The 25,463-nt window shown below is 44.3% G+C and overlaps 1 protein-coding gene across 3 annotated transcripts in view; it reads right to left on the bottom strand.

The window, feature by feature from the left end:
- Window positions 1-25,463, bottom strand: part of ARHGAP35 (Rho GTPase activating protein 35) — a 135,255-nt gene that overhangs the window by 62,391 nt on the left and 47,401 nt on the right. For 2 of the 3 annotated variants that reach the window (XM_008988276.5, XM_078360212.1), the window contains exon 2: window positions 12,162-16,030. In XM_008988276.5, coding sequence (XP_008986524.4) covers window positions 12,162-15,842 — 3,681 coding nt within the window. In that variant the 5' untranslated portion in view covers window positions 15,843-16,030. Of the gene's footprint in view, window positions 1-12,161; window positions 16,031-19,142; window positions 19,304-25,463 lie in introns of all 3 variants that reach the window. The other variant, XM_054250105.2, reaches the window with a different exon arrangement.

Genomic DNA, 25,463 nt, shown 5'->3' with positions numbered 1-25,463 from the left:
CCTGTCTCAAAATAATAAATAAGAGGGCTGGCCTGGCTCGGTGGCTCATGTCTGTAATTCCAGCACTTTGGGAGGTCGAGGTGGGTGGATCACCTGAGGTCAAGAGTTGGAGACCAGCCTGGCCAACACGGTGAAACTCTGTTTCTACCAAAATAGAAAAATTAGTCGGGCATGATGGCGGGTGCCTGTTATCCTGGCTACTAGGAAGGCTGAGGCGGGAGAATCTCTTAAACCCAGCAGGTGGAGGTTGCAGTGAGCCCAGAGTGCACCACTGCACTCCAGCCTAGGCAACAGAGCAAGACTCCATCTCGAGAAAAAAAAAAAAAAAAAAAAAAAAAAGAAGGCTGACTGCCTCTATTTCACACACTGTTGCAACCAGATACCAATGATTCAAGCAATGCTTCCCCTTTAAAAGATTTCTTAATTTAACTTAAAGTTTAAAAGGTTAAAAGTCGAAAAGTTTTTATATTTAGAGTTTAAAAGGTTAGTTGTATAATCTGAATAACCGAAGAGCGTCTGTACTTAAATCACATTCATCCATCTTCTGTCATTCAAGTTTTTAACAACCTCAGAGGCTGCAGGATATGCCTATCAAAACTAACAGCCCTGTTCTTCAATAAAACCAAGGCTTCCAAATAAACTGCTGTGAAGGATAAAAATGGAACTGAAAGGAAGCTGCAAGGAAGCTATTCCTAATCATCTTAAAGCCTTCTAATCACAGTTCTAGTAAACAGACCACAAAGTTTAATCTCCTATTTCCCCACCCTCTCAACACTAGGAGCAAGATAATGCTGGTGTGCTCTAACAATCTGAGCCAGGAAATTGAGCCTCCATCAACTGAACACTTCCTATGTACCAGACCCTAGCATAAGTTCTTCTTTAGATAGGGTCTCACTCTGTCACCCAGGCTGGGGTGCACTAGTGCAATCATAGCTCCCTGCAAACCTTGGCCTCCTGGGCTCAAGGGACCCTCCTGCCTCAGACTCCCAAAGTGCTGAGATCACAGATGAGCCACTGCACCCAGTCAGTATAAATTCTTTACAAGCACTCCAGATTCACAAAAGATTTGTGGGTGTTAAAAACTCCATTTTATAGAAGCCAACTCCTAGAAAAAGTCAGTAACTTGACCAAGTTATGTCTGTATGACTGCAAAACCTGTGCTTTTAACCATCACAGCTTATAATCTAGTGAAAATTGTTGGGCTAGAGAATAATAAATGGATGACTGAATAGGTGAATAAAAGCACACAAGCCGGGCTCGGCTGTAACCCCAGTACTTTGGAGGCAGATCGCCTGAAGTGTCTGAGACCAGCCTGGCCAATATGGTGAAACCCGTCCCTACAAAAAATACAAAAAAAATTATCTGGGTATGGTGACACATACCTGTAGTCCCAGCAACTCAGAGGGCTGCTCGAGCCCAGGAGATAGAGGCTGCAGTGAGCCAGCACTCCAGCTCCCGCCTGGGTGACAGCGGGAGACCCAGTCTCAAAAAAAAAAAAAAAAAAAGAAGAAGGTACACTGATCGATTATTATCTGGAGGACTTCTAAAAGATTCTAAAGGTAATAAAGATCCACTCACATAAAATACCAGAGAGCTTTAAGTTGGCAGAGGAAAGAATGGGACACTCTGATAGCTATTTTCAAATAGCTATAGAGCTACCTATTGACTATGGAGCAGGGTTCTTTTGTATGGCTCCAAAGGGTCACGTTGGGAGCGATAGGAGAGACGGAAGGCTAACTGAGACAACTGCCCCTATCTCTTTCACCTCAAGGAGTCCAAGATTTAGTCCAACCCTTCCATTACAACAGTGGGTGTGGAGGGCAAGCTTTTGCAGTAGCAGCACCCCACCTCCTTGCTGAATGACGTGGATTCAATCTCACTCCCTCTTTTTAAAGACTTAAACGAACTCTGGTTTACAGAATTTCAAAATAACTCCTTGAGATAAATGAAAACTCCCTAGGGTGTCACAGAATTGGAGCTCTTGCAAAACTAATTCTAAACCTTCCTAGTAAGGAAATCAGAGTTTGGGGCGCATGCCAAGAGCTGGGCCAGACTGCTGATAGAACTAACACTTCAGGCATCTGAAGGGTTACTGGGCATATTTCTGATGGGAATGTCATTCTCCTGAGTGGCCTGCCAGATGTCTCATGCCTCCAGTCAGACGAGTGTCACTGTTTAGGGAGTTACTGGTGCACTTTCAGCAGCAGGTACTTGAAGAGGAGAAAGTGACGCCACCCGACATCCGTCGTCTTCTGGAGGCACTTACTTATTAGCAGGCCCAATGGAGAAAGCTCCCAGCCAGAGGAAGCTAAGTCCTGAGAAATCTCCACATGTGTGCCTCTAAGTTTATTTATTTATCTTTTTACTGAGACGGAGTCTCACTCTGTTGCCCAGGCTGGAAGGCAGTGGAGCAATCTTGGCTCACTGCAAGCTCCGCCTCCCGGGTTCAAGCGATTCCCCTGCCTCAGCCTCCCAAGTAGCTGGGATTACAAGCGTGCACCACCATGCCCGGCTAATTTTTGTATTTTTAGTGAAGACGGGGTTTCCCCGTCTTGGCCAAGCTCGTCTTGAACTCCTGAATTCCAGTGATCCACCTGCCTTGGACTCCCAAAGTTCTAGGATTATAGGTGTGAGCCACCATACCTGGCCGCCTCTGAGTTTAGAGTCCGACTGGGTCAAAAATGGAATAGAGATTCCCTAGGAGTAGCTGCTCTGCACAATTATCCAAAACCTCAGGACCACTCTGCAAGGTAAGGGTTATTTAGACCCATTTCGCAGTTGAGAAAACAGAGACTCATGGAGATTCACACCCAGCACTTAGTGTGCTGTGCTGTGTGAACGCCAAAGCCCCATGCTCTCTCCCCTGCATGATCAATTTCCTCCACGATGAAAGGCCACTGCCATACACCAAGGACTGGGCCAGCCTGAAACACCTTCCCCTTGGCCTTTTAGATGGATTTAAAAAAATAAACGTAGTCCATTGCTTTGGACCTCACGGTTTCCTTAAAAACACAGCCGATTTTTTGTCTTGACGCTAACCGTGGCGAAGTTTATAAATAATAGTTTATGCCAGTGGTGCACCGGGGAGAAACGGTGCCGGGAAACTACCTCTGGTCTCTCGGCTTTTCAGACACAAGGGCATAAAGAGGAAACTCCCAACTGTGGCAGAGTAGGAAGCAACGTCTGTCATTGCCTCTGCTCCTCACTGGGCTGTAAGCCCACTCCACAGACCCTGTCCAAGTCCACTGGGGCACGAAAAAGAGTAGAATGGCGGCCAAGGGATAGGTAAGAGCCAAGAGAAAGGCCTTCTATCAGCTGGGAAGATGGTTGGGTTCCAGGGCCTGACGTGCAGTGGGCACTCAACACAGTTGCTGAACACAGTTTCCAATAATGTACTGGGCCAATGTTCTTTTCTGCTCTTTTTCAAATTGAGCTGAGAGGCAGACTGTCTCTGCGGTACAGATTCTCTTTTTTCCTTATACTGTGCTGCTCATACTCGTGTTGAGGAGGTGAGGCTCAGAAGGCCTTGTTCATACTTTGGCAGTATTGTATCATAAGCCTTTTAAAAACCACCAGATGAAGTCCTAATTCCCTCTGCAGGTCCTGAATGAGGTACGGTCATTTACATATACAAATAACCAAGATTCTACTGGGTTAAGTTCCTAGAAGGCAAGAGTCTTGGCTTTTTTTTTCTTTTAATGAATTTATGAATTACCTCAAGGCCACATAACAAACTAGCAGCAGAGCTAATACTAGGACCATAGTTGTCTCCTGCCCTCAATGAACTTCCGATCTATTTGGTAACAGAAGACATATCCACAAGAAACAAAGCTGATCTAGGTACCACATGAACAAGTACCAGCTACGCAACCATGGAAGAAGGTGAGGACCTGACTATCAGCACATGGGCAGTCCCCATAGCTCCAAAGGAAAGGTCAGCTATCCTTTTTGGATAAAGAATACTCTATCTTCCGTGGGAACAGCAGGGAGAGCTACTTACTGACCCTACACTGTCAACTTCAAATATTCTCTTTTGGTCTCCATAAACAACCTTATATATGTAAGTTACTTATCCAGACTGTAGGGGCAGAAAATATGGTCACTAGAGTTGTACCATCTAGCATAGCCTTTTAAACCTTTTAAATACTTGGTGACATATCTAATAAAGGAAATAAAAAACGGAACCCAGCTTGTTGGATTCACTGCCTTTTTTTTTTTTTTTTTTTTTTAAGTGCCTGGACACCAAGCCTAGAGATTCTAATTTAACTGGACTGAAAGCAGAACAGGGTGGTGAGGAACTCGGCATCAGTACTGGGTTTTTCGGTTGTTTTTTTGTGGCAGTGTCTCACTATGTTGCCCAGGCTGGAGTGCAGTGGTGTAATCATGGCTCACTGCAGCTTCAACTTCCCTGGGCTCAGGTGAATTCCCCACCTCAGTCTCCCAAGTACCTGGAACTACAGGCGTGCACCATCATGCCTGACTAATTTTTTAGAGAGACAGGGTTTTGCCATGTTCTCCAAGCTAGTTTCAAACTCCTGGGCTCAAGCAATCTGCCAAACTTGGCCTCCCAAAGTATTGGGATTACAGGCGTGAGCCACCATGTCTGGCCCTTTTTTAAACAGTTAACACCAGCCAGATGCAGTGGCTCACTGCAATCCCAATACTTTGGGAGGCCCAGGTGGGTGGACTGCTCAAGGCCAAGAGTTTTGTGTCTAGCCTGGGAACATAGCGAGACCCCATCTTCAAAAGAAATTTTTTTTCATGTTTTATATAAAAAAAGAAAATGAGTAATGGGGTAACACCATATTCAGAATGTCATGTGGAACAGAGACTGTGTCATCTGAATGAGGATGAGAGTGAAATCAATACACAGAGTCCCAGAGGGTCACAGTCACGGCTTGCCAAGTCACATGGTGGCATACTGCGGACGAGCTATAACTGGTAGAGTCTTAGAAAGTCGGACAGATTTCGTAAGTGGCAATACTACGGCTGTTCCCCAAACCACTTTCTTGCATTCAGGATTCAACAGTGCCTTTCTGATTGGCAATTATTCTCTCCTATTTCCAAAAGAGTTTCAAAAGGACCTTTTCAATTAAGTTATTTGCTTATGCTCCAAATGTATTCTTGGTTAACCAGTGCTCCCCCTCCTGGCTCGGAAAAATTCAACGCCCAAGTTTAAGAGAAAACCTGAAGGCAGATGTATTCTTGATGGCAAAATCTATTATTAAAGCACAAATGCTTAGCTATGGCCTTCTTCAAGCCGGCAGTTAATACTGTGACTCAGTCACTCGCCATCTTGGAGCATCTTTATTTAGAGATGAACAGGAAGGAGCACAAAGTCCGGGCCTTCCTGACATCCCTAATCCTCTTAAATAATGGACAAAGAAACGGAGGTATGTCATCCTATTGCAGGACCTAACTAAATCCAGACCATAGCGTTTTTCTTTTTTGAGACAGTCACCCTCTTTTGTCCAGGCTAGAATGCAGTGGTGTAATCTTGGCTCACTGCAACCTCTGCCTCCCGGGTTCAAGCGATTCTCCTGCCTCAGCCTCCCCAGTAGGTAGGATTATAGGTGCCTGCCACCACACCTGGCTAATTTTTGTATTTTTTTGTAGAGATGGGGTTTCGCCATTTTGGCCAGGCTGGTCTCGAACTTCTGACCTCAAGTGATCTGCCTGCCTTGGCCTCTAAAAGTGCTAGGATTACAGGTGTGAGCCACCATGCCCAGCTTAGACCATAGCATTTTGCTCTATAAAGGTGTGGAAGTCTGGTGACCATGGGTCCACCCTTGAGAAGACAATTCATGGCCAGTGTGACTGGGAGACAAACAGTGAGGAAGGCCCACTAGTTCCAGGTACATTTTCATGAACACATGCCTCAAGTTCAATACACACTGAATTTGGAATTTCCAGCGCTATGGGTCAGTTTTTATCTGCTCGCCTCTCTCAAATGCTGGATAAAATCCATTTGGAAGGCCTTTGCCTTATAAGCAAAGGTGATTCCTGACTAAAGCTGGAATAATGTGAGTCCCCACAGAGGTGTTTCAGTAGCACCAGGTGGTGGAGGAGACTGAGTTGGCTCAGTGAGGCAGCAGCACAATTCCCTGTGCTTTGAAAAACAAACTTAGGTTGCCTATTGTAATTTTTTTTAAGAACAGGTGTGCTGTAAGCTAAGGCAGATAGTTAAAGATAGTCTATTTTTATTCACCAAAAACACACTACAGAAGTTCCTCAGGCTTAAAATAAACTGAGAATCGAGTGACACCAGTTCGAAACAATTTCTCAAAGTTCCAGTTGCTATTTCAATGTCCCCATGCCTTTTTTGTCCTCCACTCAACCAGGCTCTGAAGCTGGAAACAAACAGCACCGTGCTGTTCTAGGGAGCAGTGAGGAGAAATGGATTTTTTTCAGATAATCAAAGATCCTTTGTTTGAATGAACAAATCGACTGGACTTATTGAGTAGTCTAAATATAGGCACCTGACGGTTGAATATTAGCAACTTTTCTGCAGAATGGATTATAAAAATCCACGGGAAGTGGGTCAGAGCACCGGGGTTCAGAATCTCAGCTTTCCCACTCAGTAGCTATACCAGCTGGGGCAAGGTGTTGAATCTGAGCCTTAGTTGAATCTCTCACCTCTAAAACAAGGATGCAAAACATCGCCTCATTAACACTGGGAGGAGGAATAAATACAACATTGATGAAAATGCCTGGCACGCACCTGGCATACAGTAGGTATTCAATAAATGCACAAAAACACAGAACCCTTCACATGGTAGCCATAGCCTGTGTTTGGCCTGGGTCTCCCTCACCTCTCCACAGCAGCCACGGTAAGCTTCTTTGAATGCTTTGAATGCATCAAGTTCTTTCAGCTTCACAAAAGCTTCCATCTTCACTGCCTTTGCCCTCATGCTTCAAGAGTCTCAGCCTTAATTAATATCATTTCCTTGGGGAGCTTTCCTGATACCTCAGCTTAGGTTAAACTCCTTTGTTACCCAATTCCTTAGTTTCCCGTACGTACCTTCCCGCTAGTAATATTCAGAATGCACGCGAGTACATGCTTCAAACCTAACGTCCCCAAGACTGTAAGCGCGATTAACGTCACTACCACACCTAGGGCACTTAGCACAATGCTGGGCACAAAACAAATGCTCACTAAATGCCCAGACGCTGAATTGAATGTCTCCTTCCTAAAAGAATGACTGAACTTGTGCTCTGGAGACAAAGTACCTCATTTAAAAGACACAATTTTTTCAGGAAACATAAAATCCAACGTCAAGTAAGTGTGCCCACCCCATTTTTAAAACCAAGGTATGTATTTAGTCTCAAAGCTCATTGAGTAGGACTAACCACTTCTGAGGCACACACTGAGAATCTTTCCAGAGCAGGTTACAAAGAGCTCATATTTCATCACATTCAGCTTGTCTGTCAAAATGCAACATCCCTCCCAGGGGAGCAAGCAGTCCAATTCCCCAGCTGGTTTTTATTCACACTAGAAACTTTAACTCCGTTCTAGGCCTCACAAAATGAGAGCTGTGTCCACACAAAGCCACAACAACCAGCCAATTCACTGAATCCAATGAAATAAGCCAATTCACTAGGGGGGCCACAAACTGTCAAACTGGTTACTTGGTGCCTTATAGACCAAACAATGCATGATTGAACTGGTTAGCTTTTCAATAGGTTGTCTTGTCATGTGGTTGCTGCAGTGAGTGAAAGATTTTCTTTATCATTCTGTTTTGTCTTTTTTTTTTTTTAAGCACCAAAATAAGAACACATCAGATAGAAGGGTAAATAGCCAATAATGTCTTCTCTCTAAGTCCACAGTCAAACACACCGAATGCAGCCATTTCAGCATGCCCAAAAGGCATACTTTGTGGAACAAGGCTCCCCAGCCTGTTTTTTGGCTTTAAAATAAGACCCTGCCGATCCTGATCTCCTCTTTGCAAACGCATGGCACTGGGAGACAGAGACCATGTGCAACAACAGCTCTTTATAGACAAAGCCACTATTCATGGTCCCGCTGAAGTGCAATCGTAGATTTTCAATTTCATTCAGCTGAGTGCGGAAGGCTCCCACTATGAGGGTGGGTTGCTAAATGGTTCAGCTGGGAAAAGCACCCAGAATGAGAGTCAGCTTTACAGTCTACACTTTCATGAGGAGAAATGAAAGCGATTCCCTCACTCCGACTCCAGTTTTACAGTAAAGACCTAATCTAGCAAACCAACCAAGAGCACTGAGTGATTGTTTTCTGTATCACATTGGTACCCAGAGCATAGCTTTTTTGTTAGGGCAGTTGCTAGGGTAAGTACCAAGAAAGCAGCTCAATAATGCATGGGGTTAAAACTTCCACCCGAGGGATGTATAATGTTGGCCCCTCAAGCCCACAGCTAGCTCAGACAAGCGTTCTCCTTTCTCTGAATACAACATGCATATTTCCACCTTCAAATCCTTCCTCACCTCATGCCAGGACCGCAGGTCCACTCGTTCTTCGAGGTCTAGCTGGATGATAACAGCTGACACCTGCCCGGCATGCACTATGCCCAGTGCTCACTTCTCACATCTGATCAGGAAGGTGCTCCCTCTTTTACAGAAAGAATGTGGAGAGGTGACTCATGTGCCCAAGGTCCAAGTGAGGACGTGGAGGAGCTGAGCTGACCGTAGCCCAGATTCCCAGAGCCTGGGCTCCTAAGCACTACACCCTGCTCTAACGTACCTACCCCAGCATGCCCACACACAGCCTTCCCTGGGCAGGCCACCGCTTTTCAGTAGCTGTGTAGGTCTTACTGCCTCAACTGGGGACCGAGGTCTGGGCAAGAAGGGTCTGTGCCATTCCCCCATGGTGTCTGGCACGCAAGAGGTACTGAGTGTATTTTCCATTACCAACAGAAATCCGAGGCCCTGGCTGCCCCCTCCCTTCAGATAAATATTGTAGTGCTTTGTCATGCCAATAAAAATCAACATCCAAATCCCCCACATAGGGGTTGACTTGGCCTTCTTTGCCCTGACGGTATCTTGCTTTTCCAGTCAAACAAGTGCCAGTCTGTGTTCCCAACTGCAGCAATTTTACTAGGAGGTTTGCTCTAGGGGCAAAGGATTTGCTCATCTCTGCGCTGGGATAACAAAGCAACTAACCTCATTTCAAAGCACCATTTCCCAGGGCAGTGAAAGAAAAGTCCACCTTCTAGTCACTCTTTCCAAAGGATACACCATAACTGACTTCTGGCACGCTACTGATCTTGGGCCAGAAGTATCATTTTATTTGACCTGAAGGGGTGTGGCCCACATAGCTAAAGATAGACCGGAAGCCGACCACTTCTTGCAGCTGACCCAGCAACCCGGGGAAGGAAGTCTCAGGTTAGGAAGTGCTCACTAGCAGCATGAACACAGCCATCTCAGAGGCGCACCGTGACCAGCTGTTTTCTGCTGAGCCTCCACTACAGTGTGTACTCTTGAAAGCTTGGCTTGCATGGAAATGGAAATATGTTTTTAAGGCATCATTCAGTAAGTCTTAAAAATGGAGCTAGAAGTCAGAATATGGTTATATTTCACTATGCTATTATGCCACCTTCCTAATTCCCAGGTGTGCAAACACCCCCACAAATTACAAGACTGTCAGCATTTTTAAGCTTTTCTGGCAACAGTCTTCATTCGAAGAGGAGGAGGAAGAGAAGAAAGGTTCAAAATGTTTGGATTCCAGTATCATTAAATAGGTGGGCTCTGGGAAAATACTGGAGGCAGGTCAGGCTGCTTTCTGCAGGTCTGGCTCTACCAGCCTTTGGAGGAGAAAACACTGGAGGCAGACAAAGGACTCCACGGAGAAAAGCCAGGCAAAGGAAAATCAAACAAGAGGATGCCTGTGGTATTCATTATTAGTCAGCACAGGCCGGGTGCAATGGCTCACGCCTGTCATCCCAGCACTTTGGGAGGCCAAGGCAGGTGGATCACCTGAGGTCAGGAGTTCAAGACCATCCTGGCCAACATGGTGAAAGCCCGTCTCTACTAAAAAATACAAAAATTAGCTGGGCGTAGTGGCATGCACCTGTAATCCCAGCTACTTGGGAGGCTGACGCAGGAGCATTGCTTGAACCCAGGAGGCAGGGGTTGCAGTGGGCTCCAACCACTAGACTCCAGCCTGGTGCCTGGAGACAGAGGGAGACTCTGTCTCAGAAAAAAAAGAAAATACAAAATATTAGCCAGGCATGGCGGCGGGCATCTGTAATCCCAGCAACCTGGGAGGCTGATACAGGAGAATCGCTTGAATCCAGGAGGCGGAGGTTGTAGTGAGCCGAGATTGCGCCATTGCACTCCAGCCTGGGCGACAACAGCAAAACTCTGTCTCAGAAAAAAATAGTCAGCACAGGCAGGGAGGAGAACAGAACCACTCTGCCCTTTCTCACACTGCACAGGTGAGAAAACTCCGGAAGCTCCTGGACAGCGGTGATGCAGGAGCACTCTCCACTACGGGGGAACACAAAGTGGATGCAATTTCCTTGGGAGGGTGATGGCACCCTGTTCCTTCATCTCTCAGGGCCCTCGGGACTGCCAAACTGGCCTCCGTGATATATTTTACAACACAGTTGTCAGGACTGTCAGCTCTCAAGACAGCTTGGATTCTAGAGCCTTCTGATTTGGTATGTTTTGTAATAATAAAAGTTTCTGGCAACCTTTCTTTTCAAAGGTCCCTGCAATACTTTTAGACAAGTAACTCTGTTCTCTGTTCCTTTGTGAAAGGCAGAGTGGCAAAAGCTTTATCATAGAGAAAACCTTCTATAATAATACGCTGGTCAAAGGTTATGATATAACATAGTTCTGTTGTGGTGTCTCACCAAAATGACTTTTTCTGAAAATATATAGAGTATATATACATATATACATATTCTATACATTTTTCTTTCCTTTTTCTTTTTGAGACAGTCTCACTCTGTTGCCCAGGTTGGAGTGCAGTGGCGCGATCTTGGCTCACTATAACCTCTGCCTCCCAGGTTCATATGACTATCCTGCCTCAGCCTCCTGAGTAGCTGGGACTACAGGCACCTGCCACCACGCCTGGCTAATTTTTGTACCTTTTTAGTAGAGACAGGGTTTCACCATGTTGGCCAGGCTAGTCTCCAACTCCTGACCTCAAGTGATCTGCCCGCCTCAGCCTCCGAAAGTGCTGGGATTATAGGCATAAGCCACCACGCCTGGCCTATATAGAGTATTTCAGTATTTCTAAATCAGCTTTGGCAATTGGGGGTGGAAAGAAGCGTATTTCTCCCTAATCCAAATGGGAAAAAAAAGACAAAGTTGAGAAGCACTTTTTCTTTCTCAAAGCATAAGCCCAAGGGGGCAGAGTACTGCTTATAGCTCGCTGCCCTGCAAACTACAAAGTACAATTCTACACAGCATAAGAGACTTCATCTGCTCCTGCCTCTACATATGACCAGTAGGCCCGATGTTTACAATGTATACAGTTAACTCTTCCTTTTCTGTCCCTGCCCCACTGGTGATCCCTAAATAAAACCCAAGTTACTAAATGATAGCAGCAGCAACTCCCTTGAATATAAAATAAGAGAGCTGGACGGTATTCCAATTTAACAAATACGGGACAGGTTTGCAACTCTCAGTGGTAATTTTCTCCATTTTCATTTACGTACTCAAAGACTCATCACTAATTTGTGTGTGCAAGTCATCCAATTTTTCACCAATCTAAAATGCAGCAACTTTTACAGATCAGTAAGGGGAGGAAAGGATCATTGGAGAGAAGTGTGGGTAAAATGTAAAATGCTTAACAGTGAGAGGCTGTGGCAGTGCGAGGCCGTGGCAGTTTTGGGTTCTGGTGTTTCAGTGGAAGGAAGAGCAAGTGTATTGTCACTGTGCGTGGCTACCTGTCAAGACAATGACAAGTTCTGCGTTATCTGCTCATTTTTCTAATTAATTAACTACTGTTTTAGACAACAACAACTCAGACTATCTATCCAGAGTCCTAACTACTTGAGAGCTGCCAATAGTAGTAGCTAATTGAGGCACTGCTTTTTTATGCTAAGTCACACACACACAGAGGGCAGCTTTTTTTACCTGAATAGGTTGTCTTTGAAAAAACATCATCATCAAGCAACCCTCACGCAGCCGCAGCCCGTGTACATAGCGCTCTGACTCATCCTAGACTGATATCTTACCTTCGTGTTTCTCCTTAGACTGCGAAGAATGTTCCTCTTCCGTGGGTCTTCGTCTGTTTCGTATGGAATGACGGCATTGTCCCCTTTATAACCCTGGGATGCCTGATCCTCCTCCTTCTTCCGGATGGGTCCCAGCTCATCATCACTCCCCACGCTGAAGCTGGTTCGGTAACTAGCAAACCGCCCCAGCCGGGTGCATCTCGTCCTGTACAGCACTGGCTTGCTCACGATGGAAACCTTGCGGCCTCGCTCTAGAGAGCTGGTGTCCATTTCACTGTCGGAACCATTCCCGCTGCCATTGGACTGGGCTTTGTTGATATTCCGAATGGTGATGATTTTGCCCTGGGTGCTGTCGTGGGGCACAGAGTATATGTTTTCTTCTTCATTCCTTGGCTTCACCACAGCATCCATGGGCTCGGCATAGTCAGAAGGATCAAACCCATCCTGAGGCAGCCAGGGGCTAGAAGACACAGACTTCCTCTGTCCATCCCTGTGGCCTTGGTCTAAATAGGACAGATCCCCCTTTGTAATTTCAAAATGAACAGGAGGCTTTGGTTTGACTGGCGGAGGTACTTTGTTGTTCAGTTTACTCTCAAAATTGCTCATAAAGAAAGACAGCCCATCGTTTCCCTCCAGTTCCATAGAGAGCTTAGAATGGTCTTTGGACAGAGAAGGCAGTGATGTGTCTTCTCGAAACAGGCTGTAAGATGGCTCGATATCTTCTTCTGAATCCTGCAGGTTTGAGTTGCAGAGCGGTGACCCTGCCCGGGGCGAGTTGAACACCTCTTCGGTGGTGCTGCAGGCCTCGGCAGCATTATCGTACATATGAGTAGCCTCGATTATGTTCTTTTTCTCCACCACATCTTTAAAAAACGGGTGAAAGATCTCAAGTTTATGCTGGGGTTGGCTACAGGGGATGCTTGTGAACCTTCCGTCAATTTCTTGAGCAATCTCCTCCCCCTCAGTCAGCTGTTCCCGACTTAAGTCATTGTCCAGGACATCTACAGCGCCGTCAGTGAGTGCTACGAGCTGAATAGGGATAATGTCCTGCACTTCACAAAGAAAGGCACGTAACATAGCCAAAGAGGCCTTACGTTTGGCTGAATAAAAAACAATGTACCCATGAACCAACCGGCTCTTTCTGATGCTAAACGAGGAATGGTATGAAAGAACAGACAGTTCAATCCGCTTCTTGTGTAGTCCGATTGGCAGTTCAAGTAAAACAGAGTTGTTGCTTCCACAATGGGAAGACTTACAGGTTTGGGACTGAAGGACAGGAAAAAGTATGTCATCTGCACTAAAAGGATCTCCACACATCAGACACATAACAATTCGCAGATCAATATCAGCCAAATCTTTGATGCTAGCAGTAGAACTGACCAGGTTTAAGTTACGCTTAGAGTCCAGGAGTCCCTTCAAAACTTGACTGATTTGCTTTTCATTAATGTTGCGTCCATAACCAATGCCGGCAGAAGCAGGGTCGAGAAAGACACACTGAAGTTTGCTAGCAATTTGCTGACCTTGCTGTATCAAGCTATGCAGAGTCTCTCCACTGGTGTCTCCTCTCTTGTTAACCAAAATTAATGTCAGGGGGAGATGGACTAAATGATTGTCCCTCCGGCCAAGCGTGGACTCTCTACTTTTCTCTATACTTTCCACTACATAGGATAGTGATTCCTTGGAATTGTAAAGGCAGAGACAGCCGTGGGGCTGAAATGTTGGCGTCTGGAAAGAGTTCACAGGAAGCCTGACATTCCCCTCTATTGGCCTCAGGGAAAGCTCATACATTTTACCATCTATCACATACTTGTCATCATTTGTACAAAGAGCTCGAATCTCGTTGGCCAACTCTCGGGCAAGGCCATCTTTGCCCAATATAACCAAGTTGATTCTATCAATGTTGGGGTCAGAGAGTGAATTTTTCTGGTTCCGGTCAGACGGTCGGATAAACCGAGAACCAATCAAGTGCTCAATCTTAGCGTCCACACAAGCTGGGCAGCTGGGGCACGTCTCCTTTGTTGGGTGGTACACAAAATGAATGTGCTTCAGAATCAGGGCATCACGCTCTGCTTGGAGTTTCTGTAATGCTTTAAATCGCTGTTCCTCTCCCAGAACGTCCTGAATGACACCCATCTTCTCCTTGCTGGGCTTAGCATCCAGTTCCAGCTCATAAAACAATTCGGAATATTCCAGAAGCAACTCCTGAAAGTCTTCCTTTGCTTTATCTATAATTTTCTTTTGGTGTTTGCCATAAATATCCATGTATACAGATTCTTCCAGCCACTGGTAGAAATCTTCATTCATGATAAAACTACGGGCCTCTTCCCAAGGTTTTCCGGGAGTTATGAAAAGAGAGGTCTCCAGGTTTTCTTTAAATGCCCTTCGCATCTCAACTCTTTTCCTCTCGTTCCTCAACTTCTCTAAGTGGGCCTCGTACAGCTGCTCTGCAGGGACGGTATCCATTAAATCAAAGGGAATCCGTTCGTTTTCCATGTTGTCGATGTGGCTGGTGGCATCCCATGGTGTCTCTTCAAGCACAACAAACCACTTCAAGAATTCTGGCTTGGTTTCTAAGAGCTTTTTGGCTTTTATGCAGCTTAGGTGGTCTATTTCATCTAGATTAGGTATAAGAGCTTCAAAAGCTAATGGCAGGGCTGCCAGGTACAGCTTTCTCCTACGCTCGATATGCTCGTGCTTGAGGCGGTGGATGTGCTGGAGAAACAGCTTCTTGGCTTTCTGAGTCCCTTCCAGGTAGACATAGTCCTGGTATTCTGGGGAGGCCTGCATCTTTCGGTTGACACTCAACCAGTTCTCATTGTGGTTTTTCACAATGCGACTCACCAGCCACTCATACTTGTCTTTTGCTGTAGCTATCTGCTGACTCTGCTGCTTGAGAGCTTCAAAATAAGGAATGATTTTTGTCTTTCCCCGACTTTTATCAATGAGTTGCACTAAGGTGCTGAAAGCCAAGTCTACGTTTACATTGGACCTCGCTGAGGTCTCCACAACCTGGAGGTTCTTTTTGCTTAAGGCGAAAGTATGTGCATCTCTAATGTACCGCTCAACACCTTCGTCACACTTCGTCAGGACCACCACTATGGGCTTTTTCGTTTTTGCAAGCTGATTGTAGAGATTGGAGACAAACTTGAGCTGGTCATCAAAGTTCCTATTCATGCCCCTGCTAACGTCGATACCAAGAAGAAAACCATCAACCAGCAGCTTTCCATCTGGCATTTGCTTCTGCTCAAAGTCCTGCTCCAGCCCCAGCTGGTCAGTGCAAAAGTACATGAGTTTTTCAGCTGATGCGAGCTTGGTTGCAGCAGCTCTCTTAATATAGGGCTGCAGGGCCGTGCTTCGATGAGGTTGAAAAGTCTGATCATCAATAAATTCAGTCTGCTCCACAATGTGCATCTTACATTCCACACAGTCCTCCAGGGAGCGGCTAACTTCTCCCCAATAGAGGAAGTGGTCATTATTGACCACTCGCCCTCCAAAGTCACTGGTGCTGAGGACGGAGGTATGGTCCAAGTGAAACTCGTCAGCACTTGGGCGCACAAAGCGGTTGCACAAACAAGACTTTCCAATCCCACACTGGCCCTTCTCCTTCTCGGTCCCAGACAATCCCACCACACTGATGTTGTAGGTGGGAATTCGGACATCTTGCTTTCTTGCCATCATCATCGTCGACACATCCTGCCACGATCGGCCACTTCCGAGATCAGATTAGTGTTTCCAAGGGACCAGACGGCTTCCTACATTATTAGAGGGGGTGGGCTGGACATGCAGCAAAAATGCCAGCTCCTATAGTGTCAGATACCAGTATGGTCACTGTTCGCCACTTCTCATCGCCAAATAGCCAACATTTCTTCCTAGAGGACGAAAAAAAAGACAACCCATCAGCATCATAATTTTAGAACCAAATTTTAATCAACGAACTACAGTAAAAAATCAACTTTTTATTCAACAAGTATTTAGTAAACATCTCATGTGTCAGGCCTTGTGCTGGGTGAGAGCAAATAAGACTTATATCAATGTGTCCTCAGAGAGGTACAATCTAGTCCAATGGAAGAAGACATAAGTAAGCAGTTCTTTTTTGTGCTAAGTTCTAAAACAAGGGTGTGAAGGCTCCCTGGAAAAAGGGCTGATTCCAAGGTTAGGGTAGGAGAGGAACAAGATGAACCTGGAACATCTTTTTACGCAAGAAAAAATAATGGGGCATCTCACAAGGACACAGGGGCCAGCCTGAAGGGGCTCCCACTGGCCATCTCTGGGACAATTTGAGTGGCAAAATAATTAAGTATCGTAATGAATTATAAACCCGTTGCAAAAAAAAAAAAAACAAAAAAAAACAGGAACCTGGACCAGGCACGGTGGCTCACCTGAGGTCAGGAGTTCGAGATCAGCCTGGCCAACATGGTGAAACCCCATCTCTACTAAAATAAAAAAGTATCTGGGTGTGGTGACAAGCACCTGTATTCCCAGCTACTTGGGTGGCTGAGGCAGGGGAATTGCTTGAACCTGGGAGGTGAAGGTTGCAGTGAGCTGAGATCGCGTCACTGCACTCAAGCCTGGGCAATAGAGTAAGACTCTGTCAAAACAACAACAAAACATGGAAGCAACCCAAAGTATCCACCTACACATGAATGGATAAGCAAAATATGATATATACGAGCAATATAATATTATTCATGCTTTACTTTTATTTTATTTCATTTTTTGAGACAGATTCCTGCTCTGTCACCTAGGCTGGAGTGCAGTGGTGTGATCTTAGCTCACTGTAACCTCTGCCTCCCAGGTTCACGCAATTCTCCTGCTTCAGTCTCATGAGTAGTTGGGATTATAGGTATGTGCCACCATGCCCAACTAACTTTTGTATTTTTAGTAGGGACGGGGTTTCACCATGTTGCCCAGGCTAGTCTCAAATACCTGGGCTCAGGTGATCTGCCTGCTTTGGCCTCCCAAAGTGGTGGGATTACAAGTAAGAGCCGTCACGCCTAGCCTATTTAGCCTTCAAAGGGATGGAAATTCTGACAACATGGCTGAATCTTGAGCTAAGATTATGCTAAGCGAAATAAGCCAGTCATAAAAAGACAAATAGTGTATGATTCCACTTACATACAGTACTTAAGAGTAGTCAAACTCACAGAGACAGAAAGTAGAACAGTGGTTGTCAGGGGCTGGGGGGAAGGTGGGAATGAAAAGTTACTGTTTAATGGGTACAGAGTTTCAGTTTTACAAGGTGGAAAGAGTTACAGAAATAGTTGCATAAATTATGAAAGAACTTAATACCTGAACTGTACAGTTAAAAATGATTAAAATGGCAAGTTTTATGTTATGTGTATTTTAACACAGTTAAAAAAAAAAAAAAGAAATGCAGGAAGGATAAACCCCCAAAATAAAATATTTTATCAATGTAAAACTATAAACAGCTATCACATGAAAGAATATCGCCGCTTTTAGGAAATTCACAACTTAGTATTTTGGAGGGAAGGGCCATAATGTATGTAACTGGTCCCACTCCAAAAATTATGCATATAGAAAGAGTAAGAACACAAATGGGGTGGTATATTGAAAAACAATAGATGAATCTGGGTAAAGCATATAGGATACACCTTTGTGCTATTTTTATAAGTTTTCAATCATTTCCAAATAAAAAAAATTAAGGGTGTAAATACAAGATGGTTTCCCTGACAAGAACACAAGCTCTGTGAGGCCCATCCGCTGTCTACTTCTCTTCCGTGTCCTCAGCCTATGACACAGAGCTTGACACAAATATTTACTGAAAGAATCAATAACTGAATGACTATTCAGCATATTAAAGGGTCCCCAAGCCCAGCCTTTTAGATTTAGGAAAGCCCTTCTGTAGAAAGTTCCATCTCAGGTGAGACCTGAAGTATGAAGTGCATTTAAGACAGAGGGACAGAGTGTGCAAGATCCTTCCCTCCCTGAGAAAGAGCACAGCCAGCTGGGAGAACCAGCTGGAACAAAGTGTGGGGGGAAAAGAATGGGTTAGATGCATTACCAAGGAATCAGGGACTGGATCAAACCACTTTAAGAGTTTGGATTCTTTCCTGAAGGCTCTGGGGGACCATAGAATGTGGCCAAAACATGGCACCTTAAAGGACCTAAAGTTTTAACAGCTTAAGTAACAAACTGTTACGGCTTACAGTCCTTAGCAACTTTCCAGCTGAAATTGGTAGAGTAACGGTCTTCTGGCTATGACAGTTCATGCTGCACGGCAGTTTACTTATATACTCCAATACCGCTGTGCAAGCACTGAACCTGCAGCCAAGTGAACAGTCTCCCAAGACAATCACAAAGATGAGAATCTGAAATGAACAGAGCAATTTTCTTCTGAATCTTATTTATGTTTGGAGGAACCTAGCCTTGCCATGACCTCAATATGCTTTTGTGAGCCTACTACGTAAGAAATGCCACCGGAAGTCAGACCACCATGCATTATTCTGACTGACACTGGGGAGCAATGAATGGGAGAGTGCAATTGTCCCCTGTGATGATAACCTCACAAAAGGTCACAGACCTTTTCCAAACATCCATAGCTTCCTTCCGATATCCCAGAAAGCCAAACCTTCTATGGAAACAAAATGTGACTAGATGTAGTATGCAAAACTGACCATTTTAAAAAGAGAAATCTTAATGACTGTAGGCAATTGCCTCCCGATAACGGCATGTTCTGAAAGATGCCATGTTCTAGAATTCAGCTGTACTTTCCTAGGTGATTGCTTACATAAACAAAATTACAAGATGCATATGAATATCTAAAGCATGTTTACACACATCCTCTGAAATACCTAACAGGAAATATCTGTACAAAATCAATTACTCTGTAATACACATATATAATTTTGTTTCAATCCATGATGACACTTAGGTTTAACAGAGCCTGACAAGACTGCTGATGAAGGGTTAAGGAAGTCAAGGGTGCTCATCTGACAGAGTCCTTCTCTATCAACTCCTTACCCCAGGATCCGTCAGGTCTTAAGGTCACCAATCTTGAAATGCAACTTGGTAGCATCGGTCCTACTTGAAGTGACTGCTGCATGCAATTGGCAGGTCATCCCTTGTCTGTGACTCAATTATTCTCTGTAAAGTGGGTCTAATATCTATCCCTTCACAGAAATCTGAGGGAAAAACAGAACAAAACACCAGCTCTCAAACCTCAAGAATTAAAGATATTGGCTCTATTTTGAAATGAACTTAAATGTATTATTCCATCCAATACTTTGGTTATTTATATTTTTTAATGGCATATTTTTAGTTATTTGAAGGATGCTAAAGAAAGCAAAACTCTGAAGAATGCAGAACCGATGGTTTTATTTTATGAGATGGAGTCTTGCACTGTCACCCATGCTGGGGCGCAGTGGTGTAATCATAGCTCACTACAGCCTCCAACTCCTGGGCTCAAGTGATCCTTTCAGGATCCCAAGTAGCTGGGACTACAGGTACAAGCCACCACACCTAGCTAATTTATTATTATTATTATTTAGAAATGGGGTCTTGCTATGTTGCCCAGGCTGGTCTCAAACTCCTGGCCTCAAGCAATCCTCCTACCTCAGCCTCCCAAAGTGCTGGGATCATAGGCATGAGCCACTGTGCCCAGCCACAACTGACATTTTTAAACCTAGAATGCTGCCGATCACTAAAATAGCTACAAAAAATGAAAATCAGCTGGCATGCAAGTGGTTAATTTTGGGACACCTGGTAACTTTCCACTTGTTAGAAACCTAATAAGTTTCTTGGTGTAAGTATTCTCTTCTTAGCTTTGATGTCTGGATAATGCAGTTTTACTGGTTCCTCAATTGGACTGAATTACACGGTAAACAAAGACTGTTCTAAATCTAAAAATGTCTCAAACACGTGCTTTAAAGGAAATGACTTTAAGTGCTTGGTCACAAACACATTCAACTTTTCTAAGAGGTAGGTAAAAAAAAAATTAGCTGAGTCACTAAATTTAATGATCTGAAGGCCACAAAGAAAGAGAACGTAGGAGACAGGGCATATCCAAGACTTCACGTCTTTAGAGTTTCAATCTGATGGGAACCAGTGTTCTTAGCAGGCAACGAAGATACACAGAATCTGAATGCCCATTCTAATAATTTTTCCAATGCTAATCTTTCTAAAACGCAAGAGTTAAAACAGAAGGGAAAAAAGGGATCCTTTAAAATGATAACTACTTTTATCTTTGAGCTTTACAGAGATACTTAGATTAGAAAAATAAAAACACAGGACTTAATAGTTTCCCATTTTATGCCATGAGTCAACTACTTCAGAGAGGAAAGTACTTCACAAGTATTTTGGTTTCTGCTGTAAAGCATAATGCCTTCTTCAAACTTGTCACCAAGCATCTAGAGTTGTTTGTAATCTGTTTAACCAAGACACCAGCTCCCCACCAGAATGCCTCAACTGGAAGGTAGAAGGAGGGTGTTTTCTTTTTTAACACCTCTATGAAACACCCAGGGCAAGAAGTGGTAACATTCCCAAGATAGCACACATTTTTGTAGGACCAGAAATGCCACCGTCATCCCAGATTTACTAGGACTGGGCAAGTTCATACTGTCAGCAGCTCTATCAGCATATGCCTGGAAGTGTGTATGTAGATCACCCTTCCGACCCAGCCACCTCGTCCCTCTCTCCCCGAAGGAGGAAATGTTTGTGTATTCTGTAATCTCGAATGCCCCCTAAAACAAATCTTCCACCATTATCCATAATCAAAATTATCATCTCCACCTATGAGAATATTCAACAACCTCTGAAAACACATTGAGTTTTAAATAATCACATACAGAACATCACCAACTAATAACACTATAAGGAAATAATTTTACACAGAACTACAAGCAAAGGAAGTAAAATACTTGTTATCGCAATTTTCCTTAACCTCAATAGGGGAAAGAAACGGAAATATAAATCATAACGAACGGAAAGCTAAAAGCATTCTTTAAACCTCCTTAAAACCTCCTATTTCTCATCATCTTACATTTCTGAGTTTTCAAAGCTATGAATCCCCATTAGCAGCTGGTTAAAATGTTTGCATTTGGTAGATACTTGAAAAGACTCAGTTGGAGGGTAGGAAGGGTAGGACAAGAAATCCATCTATGTAGGAAGCACTGCCATGTCAGGTAGACATGGCAGTTTTCCAGAGGAATGTATTTACCAAACAGGCCAGGGAGGATGAGATATAAAGGCTCCAATAAGAAGAGAACACTGGCCGGCGCAGTGGCTCACACCTGTAATCCCAGCATTCTGGGAGGCCGAGGCAGGTGGATCACCTGAGGTCAGGAGTTTGAGACTAGCCTGGCCATCTCTACTAAAAACACAAAAATTAGCTGGGCACATGGCAGGCACTAGTAATCTCAGCTACTTGGGAGGCTGAAGGAGAAGAATCGCTTGAACCTGAGAGGCCGAGGTTGCAGTGAGCCAAGCTTGTGCCATTGCACTCCAGCCTGGGCAACAAGAGTAAAATTCTGTCTTAAAAAAAAAAAAAGGAGGGGGATACTATTCTCTGGTTTATTAAAACCACTGAATTCAAGCAAAACATTTTCTAAAAACCCAATGCTTACATTTTCATGCTAACAAATGCTAAAGTAAATTTTCTTAGGATTCTTCTTTGTTTTTTCTTTTGAATAAAAATAAATTAGAGAAGAAAAGTTGGAAGTGGAGTCCAAGGTCCTTATTCATCCAATTCATTCATCTGTAAAACCCAGATAAATTTAGAGAAGCTTAATTAGTAATATGTAAAAATGATGTGTCAGGTGTAAACGGGAATGATAATCTTTTTGAATCTGAGTGAGCTACAGAGGGCTTTTTCATTTTCTGTATGATTTGTTAGGCTCGGAAGCAATACCCTTATCCCACTCAACTGTTGACCACATGAAGAGTATCTTACAGAAGGATTCCATCGAACTCAACAAGGACAACAGAACCTCTAAAACTAAGTAAAAGAGAAAGGTCCCCATTTGATAGCTCTAGTTACACAGCAGCTAAATTCCCTCCTTCCTGCATATTTCAGAGTGTTAATCTTTTTCACATTACCCTCATCTTTGGAATTAAGAACTGAAGTGTCCATCACCCAAATCAAATGCCTACTTATGCAGCAAAGACAATGTGACGAAACAAAGGAGGACAGGGTACGGTCTCTGCTGACGAGGGTCTTATAATTTACCTGAGACAATCTTTATACTTAAAAGGAAAATCAATCAATCTGGAGTAGGTGGGAAAGGTGTCAGGCAGAAGAAAAATTTGAATTGGTCCTTACAAGACTGGCAGAGTTTGGAGAGGTGACATAAAAGGCATGAATAACAGTGATTAAAATAGGAAAGCACTAAATGTGTTTTGGGACAGACTGACTGGAAAAGGGTTTTCAAGAATAGGAGACAGAAGATAAGGGCAGTCAGGGCTCAGAGGACCAACAAACTGTGTGTTTACTCTGAGAATCAAATATGAAAATAATCGAGTGGAGGGTGGTGGCTCACACCTATAATCCCAGCACTTTGGGAGGCCAAGGTGGGAGGACTGCTTGAGCCCAGGAGTTCAAGACCAGTGAGAACCCTTCTCTACAAAAAATTTAGACCAGGCATGGTGGCTCATACCTGTAATCCCTAGACTTTGGGAGGCTGAGGTGGGTAGATCACTTGAGCTCCAGCGTAGGCAACATGGGAAAACCCTTTCTCTACTAAAAATACAAAAAGTTAGCTGGGCATAGTGATGCATGCCTGTGGTCCCAGCTACTGGGGAGGCTGAAGTGGGAGGATCGCTTGAGCCCAGGAAGCAAAGGTGGCAGTGAGCTGAGATTGCTCCATGGCACTCCAGCCTGGGCAACAGAGTGAGACCCTGTCTCAAAAATTTTAAAGTGTGGTGTGGTGTGGTGGCTCATGCCTGTAATCCCAGAACTTTGGGAGGCCAAACTGGGTGGATCACTTGAGGTCAGGAGTCTGAGACCTGCCTGGCCAACATGGTGAAGACCCATTTTTACTAAAAATACAAAAAAACAAAAACCCCAAAATTAGATGGGCAAGATGGTGCACTCATGTAATCCCAGCTACTCAGGAGGCTGAGGTGGGAGGATTGCTTGGACCCGGGAGGTGGAGGTTGCAGTGAGCCGAGATCACGCCATTGCACTCCAATTGCACTCCATCCCGGGTAACGAGCAAAACTCCCATCTCAAAAAAAAAAAAAAGCAAAAAAAAAAAAAAACCCTAAAATTAGATGGGCAAGACGGTACACTCATGTAATCCCAGCTACTCAGGAGGCTGAGGTGGGAGGATTGCTTGAACCCGGGAGGCGGAGGTTGTAGTGAGCCAAGATTGCACTACTGCACTACAGCCTGGGCAGCAGAGTGGGACTCTGTCTCTAAATAAATAAATAACCAGGCATGTGGCGTGTGCCTGTGGTCCCAGTTACTTGGAAGACTGAGGCAGGAGGATCGCTTGAGCTCAGAAGTTTGAGGCTGCAGTGATCTCACACCACTGCACTCTAGCCTGGGTGACAGAGTTAGAAACATCTCAAAATAATACTAATAATCTTTTACCCCATTGAGTTATTTATTGTTGGTACACTGCTACCTCAACTACTCACCGAACAAATAACACGGTCTAAGGAGTTAATCATCTCACATAAATGAAAACTCCATTTGAATATAGCAATTACATTTCTACCTTTCAGACCAATGCAAATTAAAATAATAACACTGAGTTGGGTGTGGTGGTTCACACCTGCAGTCCCAGCTACTCGGGGGCTCGGAGTTCAAGGCTGCAGTGCACCATGATCACATCTATGAACAGCCACTTCACTCTAGTCTGGGCAACGCAGGAAGACTCTACCTCTAAAAACATAAAAATAAAATAATAACATTGTGGGGATGGTACGCAAAACCATGGATTTACAAAGGGAAAAAAGAAAGTGACATTTGCCCAGAAGAGTGCTGGTGGTTGTTCCCACTATACAGGCTACATACACTTACTCCCACCCAGTGTGAGAGGAAGATTTCCTCACAGCCGCAGAATCTCACTATATCCCTAGGGCTGTGGGTACAGGCAGTCTCTGAAATGGGTCATCTGGATCCTTAGAAAGACTGATTTATGTGTTTAATTGTCTGGTCTTGAAACACATGGTCTCATGCAACAGTTCCGTGCACTCGGCTCTCACCATACCCTCTATAAATTCAATGTGCAGCACCCTCCAGAAGGCTGAAGGAAACCACAAAGGGATCAGAAGACTTTCAAGGACTAGTCATTCAGATGCCTGCTTTGAAAATAATTTGGCCTAAAGTTTTTTTTGAAATACAGTCTCACCGTTACCCAGGCTGGAGCGCAGTGGTGCAATCACAGCTCACTGCAGCCTCAATCTCCAGGGCTCAGGCCATTCTCCCACCTCAACCTCCTGAGTAGCTGGGACTACAGGCGCATGCCATCCTGACTGGCTAATTTTTAAAATTTTCTTGTAGAGACAGGGTCTCACTATGTTATCGAGGCTGGTCTTGAACTCCTCTGCTCAAGCGATCCTCCCACTGCAGCCTCCCAAAGTGTTGGGATTACAGGTGTGAGCCATACCACTCTTGATCCTAAAGTTAATTTTTTTTAAAGAGTAGTTACAAAAGATTCTCTGACATTCCATTTATAATTTTTTTGTTTTTTCTTTTTTTTTCTCTCCATTTATAATTTTTGCAAACGTCCCTTCCTGCCCCTCTCGATTTGTCCTCCTCACCCCATGCAATCCCTGATTAAAGGTATTTCTGAATCCCAGGGCAGGGCAGAAAAACAGAATTAAGTTGCCACCTTCCGTCCTCGCCAGCCCACACTAAATACGGCAAGTAGCCCATTTTCCCCCGCCACAGTTCTCAGGCTTCCGGGCTTGCAGAACTCTCAGGCTGCTCCCAAAGAAAGATAACTTCTAAGCTATGTTATCCACAGGATGAAATCAAATTCCCCTGCTGAATAAAAGGAGCTGCTGTCAGCAGAAGTCCTTCCTTAAGCTTCATCCTCTGCAGCTTTCTACCAGGTAGCTATGGAATTCTAATTAAGCTATCTGATCAAAGAATACGGCAAATATAAACAAAGACAAAAGCAAAGCTAGGTAAGAAGTCCTTCTCACTGATTTAGCATAATTTCTGAGTTACCTATATTAAGAAAAACAACAACAAAAACCAGGATTCCGATAAGCTGTAAAAATATTCTTTGTCAAAGAAAATAAAAAACCAAGGCAAATCAAAATTGGAGGCACTGCAATCGGCCTAGTATCGCAGCAAAATTACTATTACCACAGTGAGCTGAGATTCTCCCCAAG

The sequence above is a fragment of the Callithrix jacchus genome, chromosome 22 (assembly GCF_049354715.1).
Source record: "Callithrix jacchus isolate 240 chromosome 22, calJac240_pri, whole genome shotgun sequence".
Lineage (NCBI taxonomy): Eukaryota > Metazoa > Chordata > Mammalia > Primates > Cebidae > Callithrix > Callithrix jacchus.
Note: the sequence above shows the minus strand (reverse complement) of the source record. Positions and strands in the feature narration are given on the sequence as shown.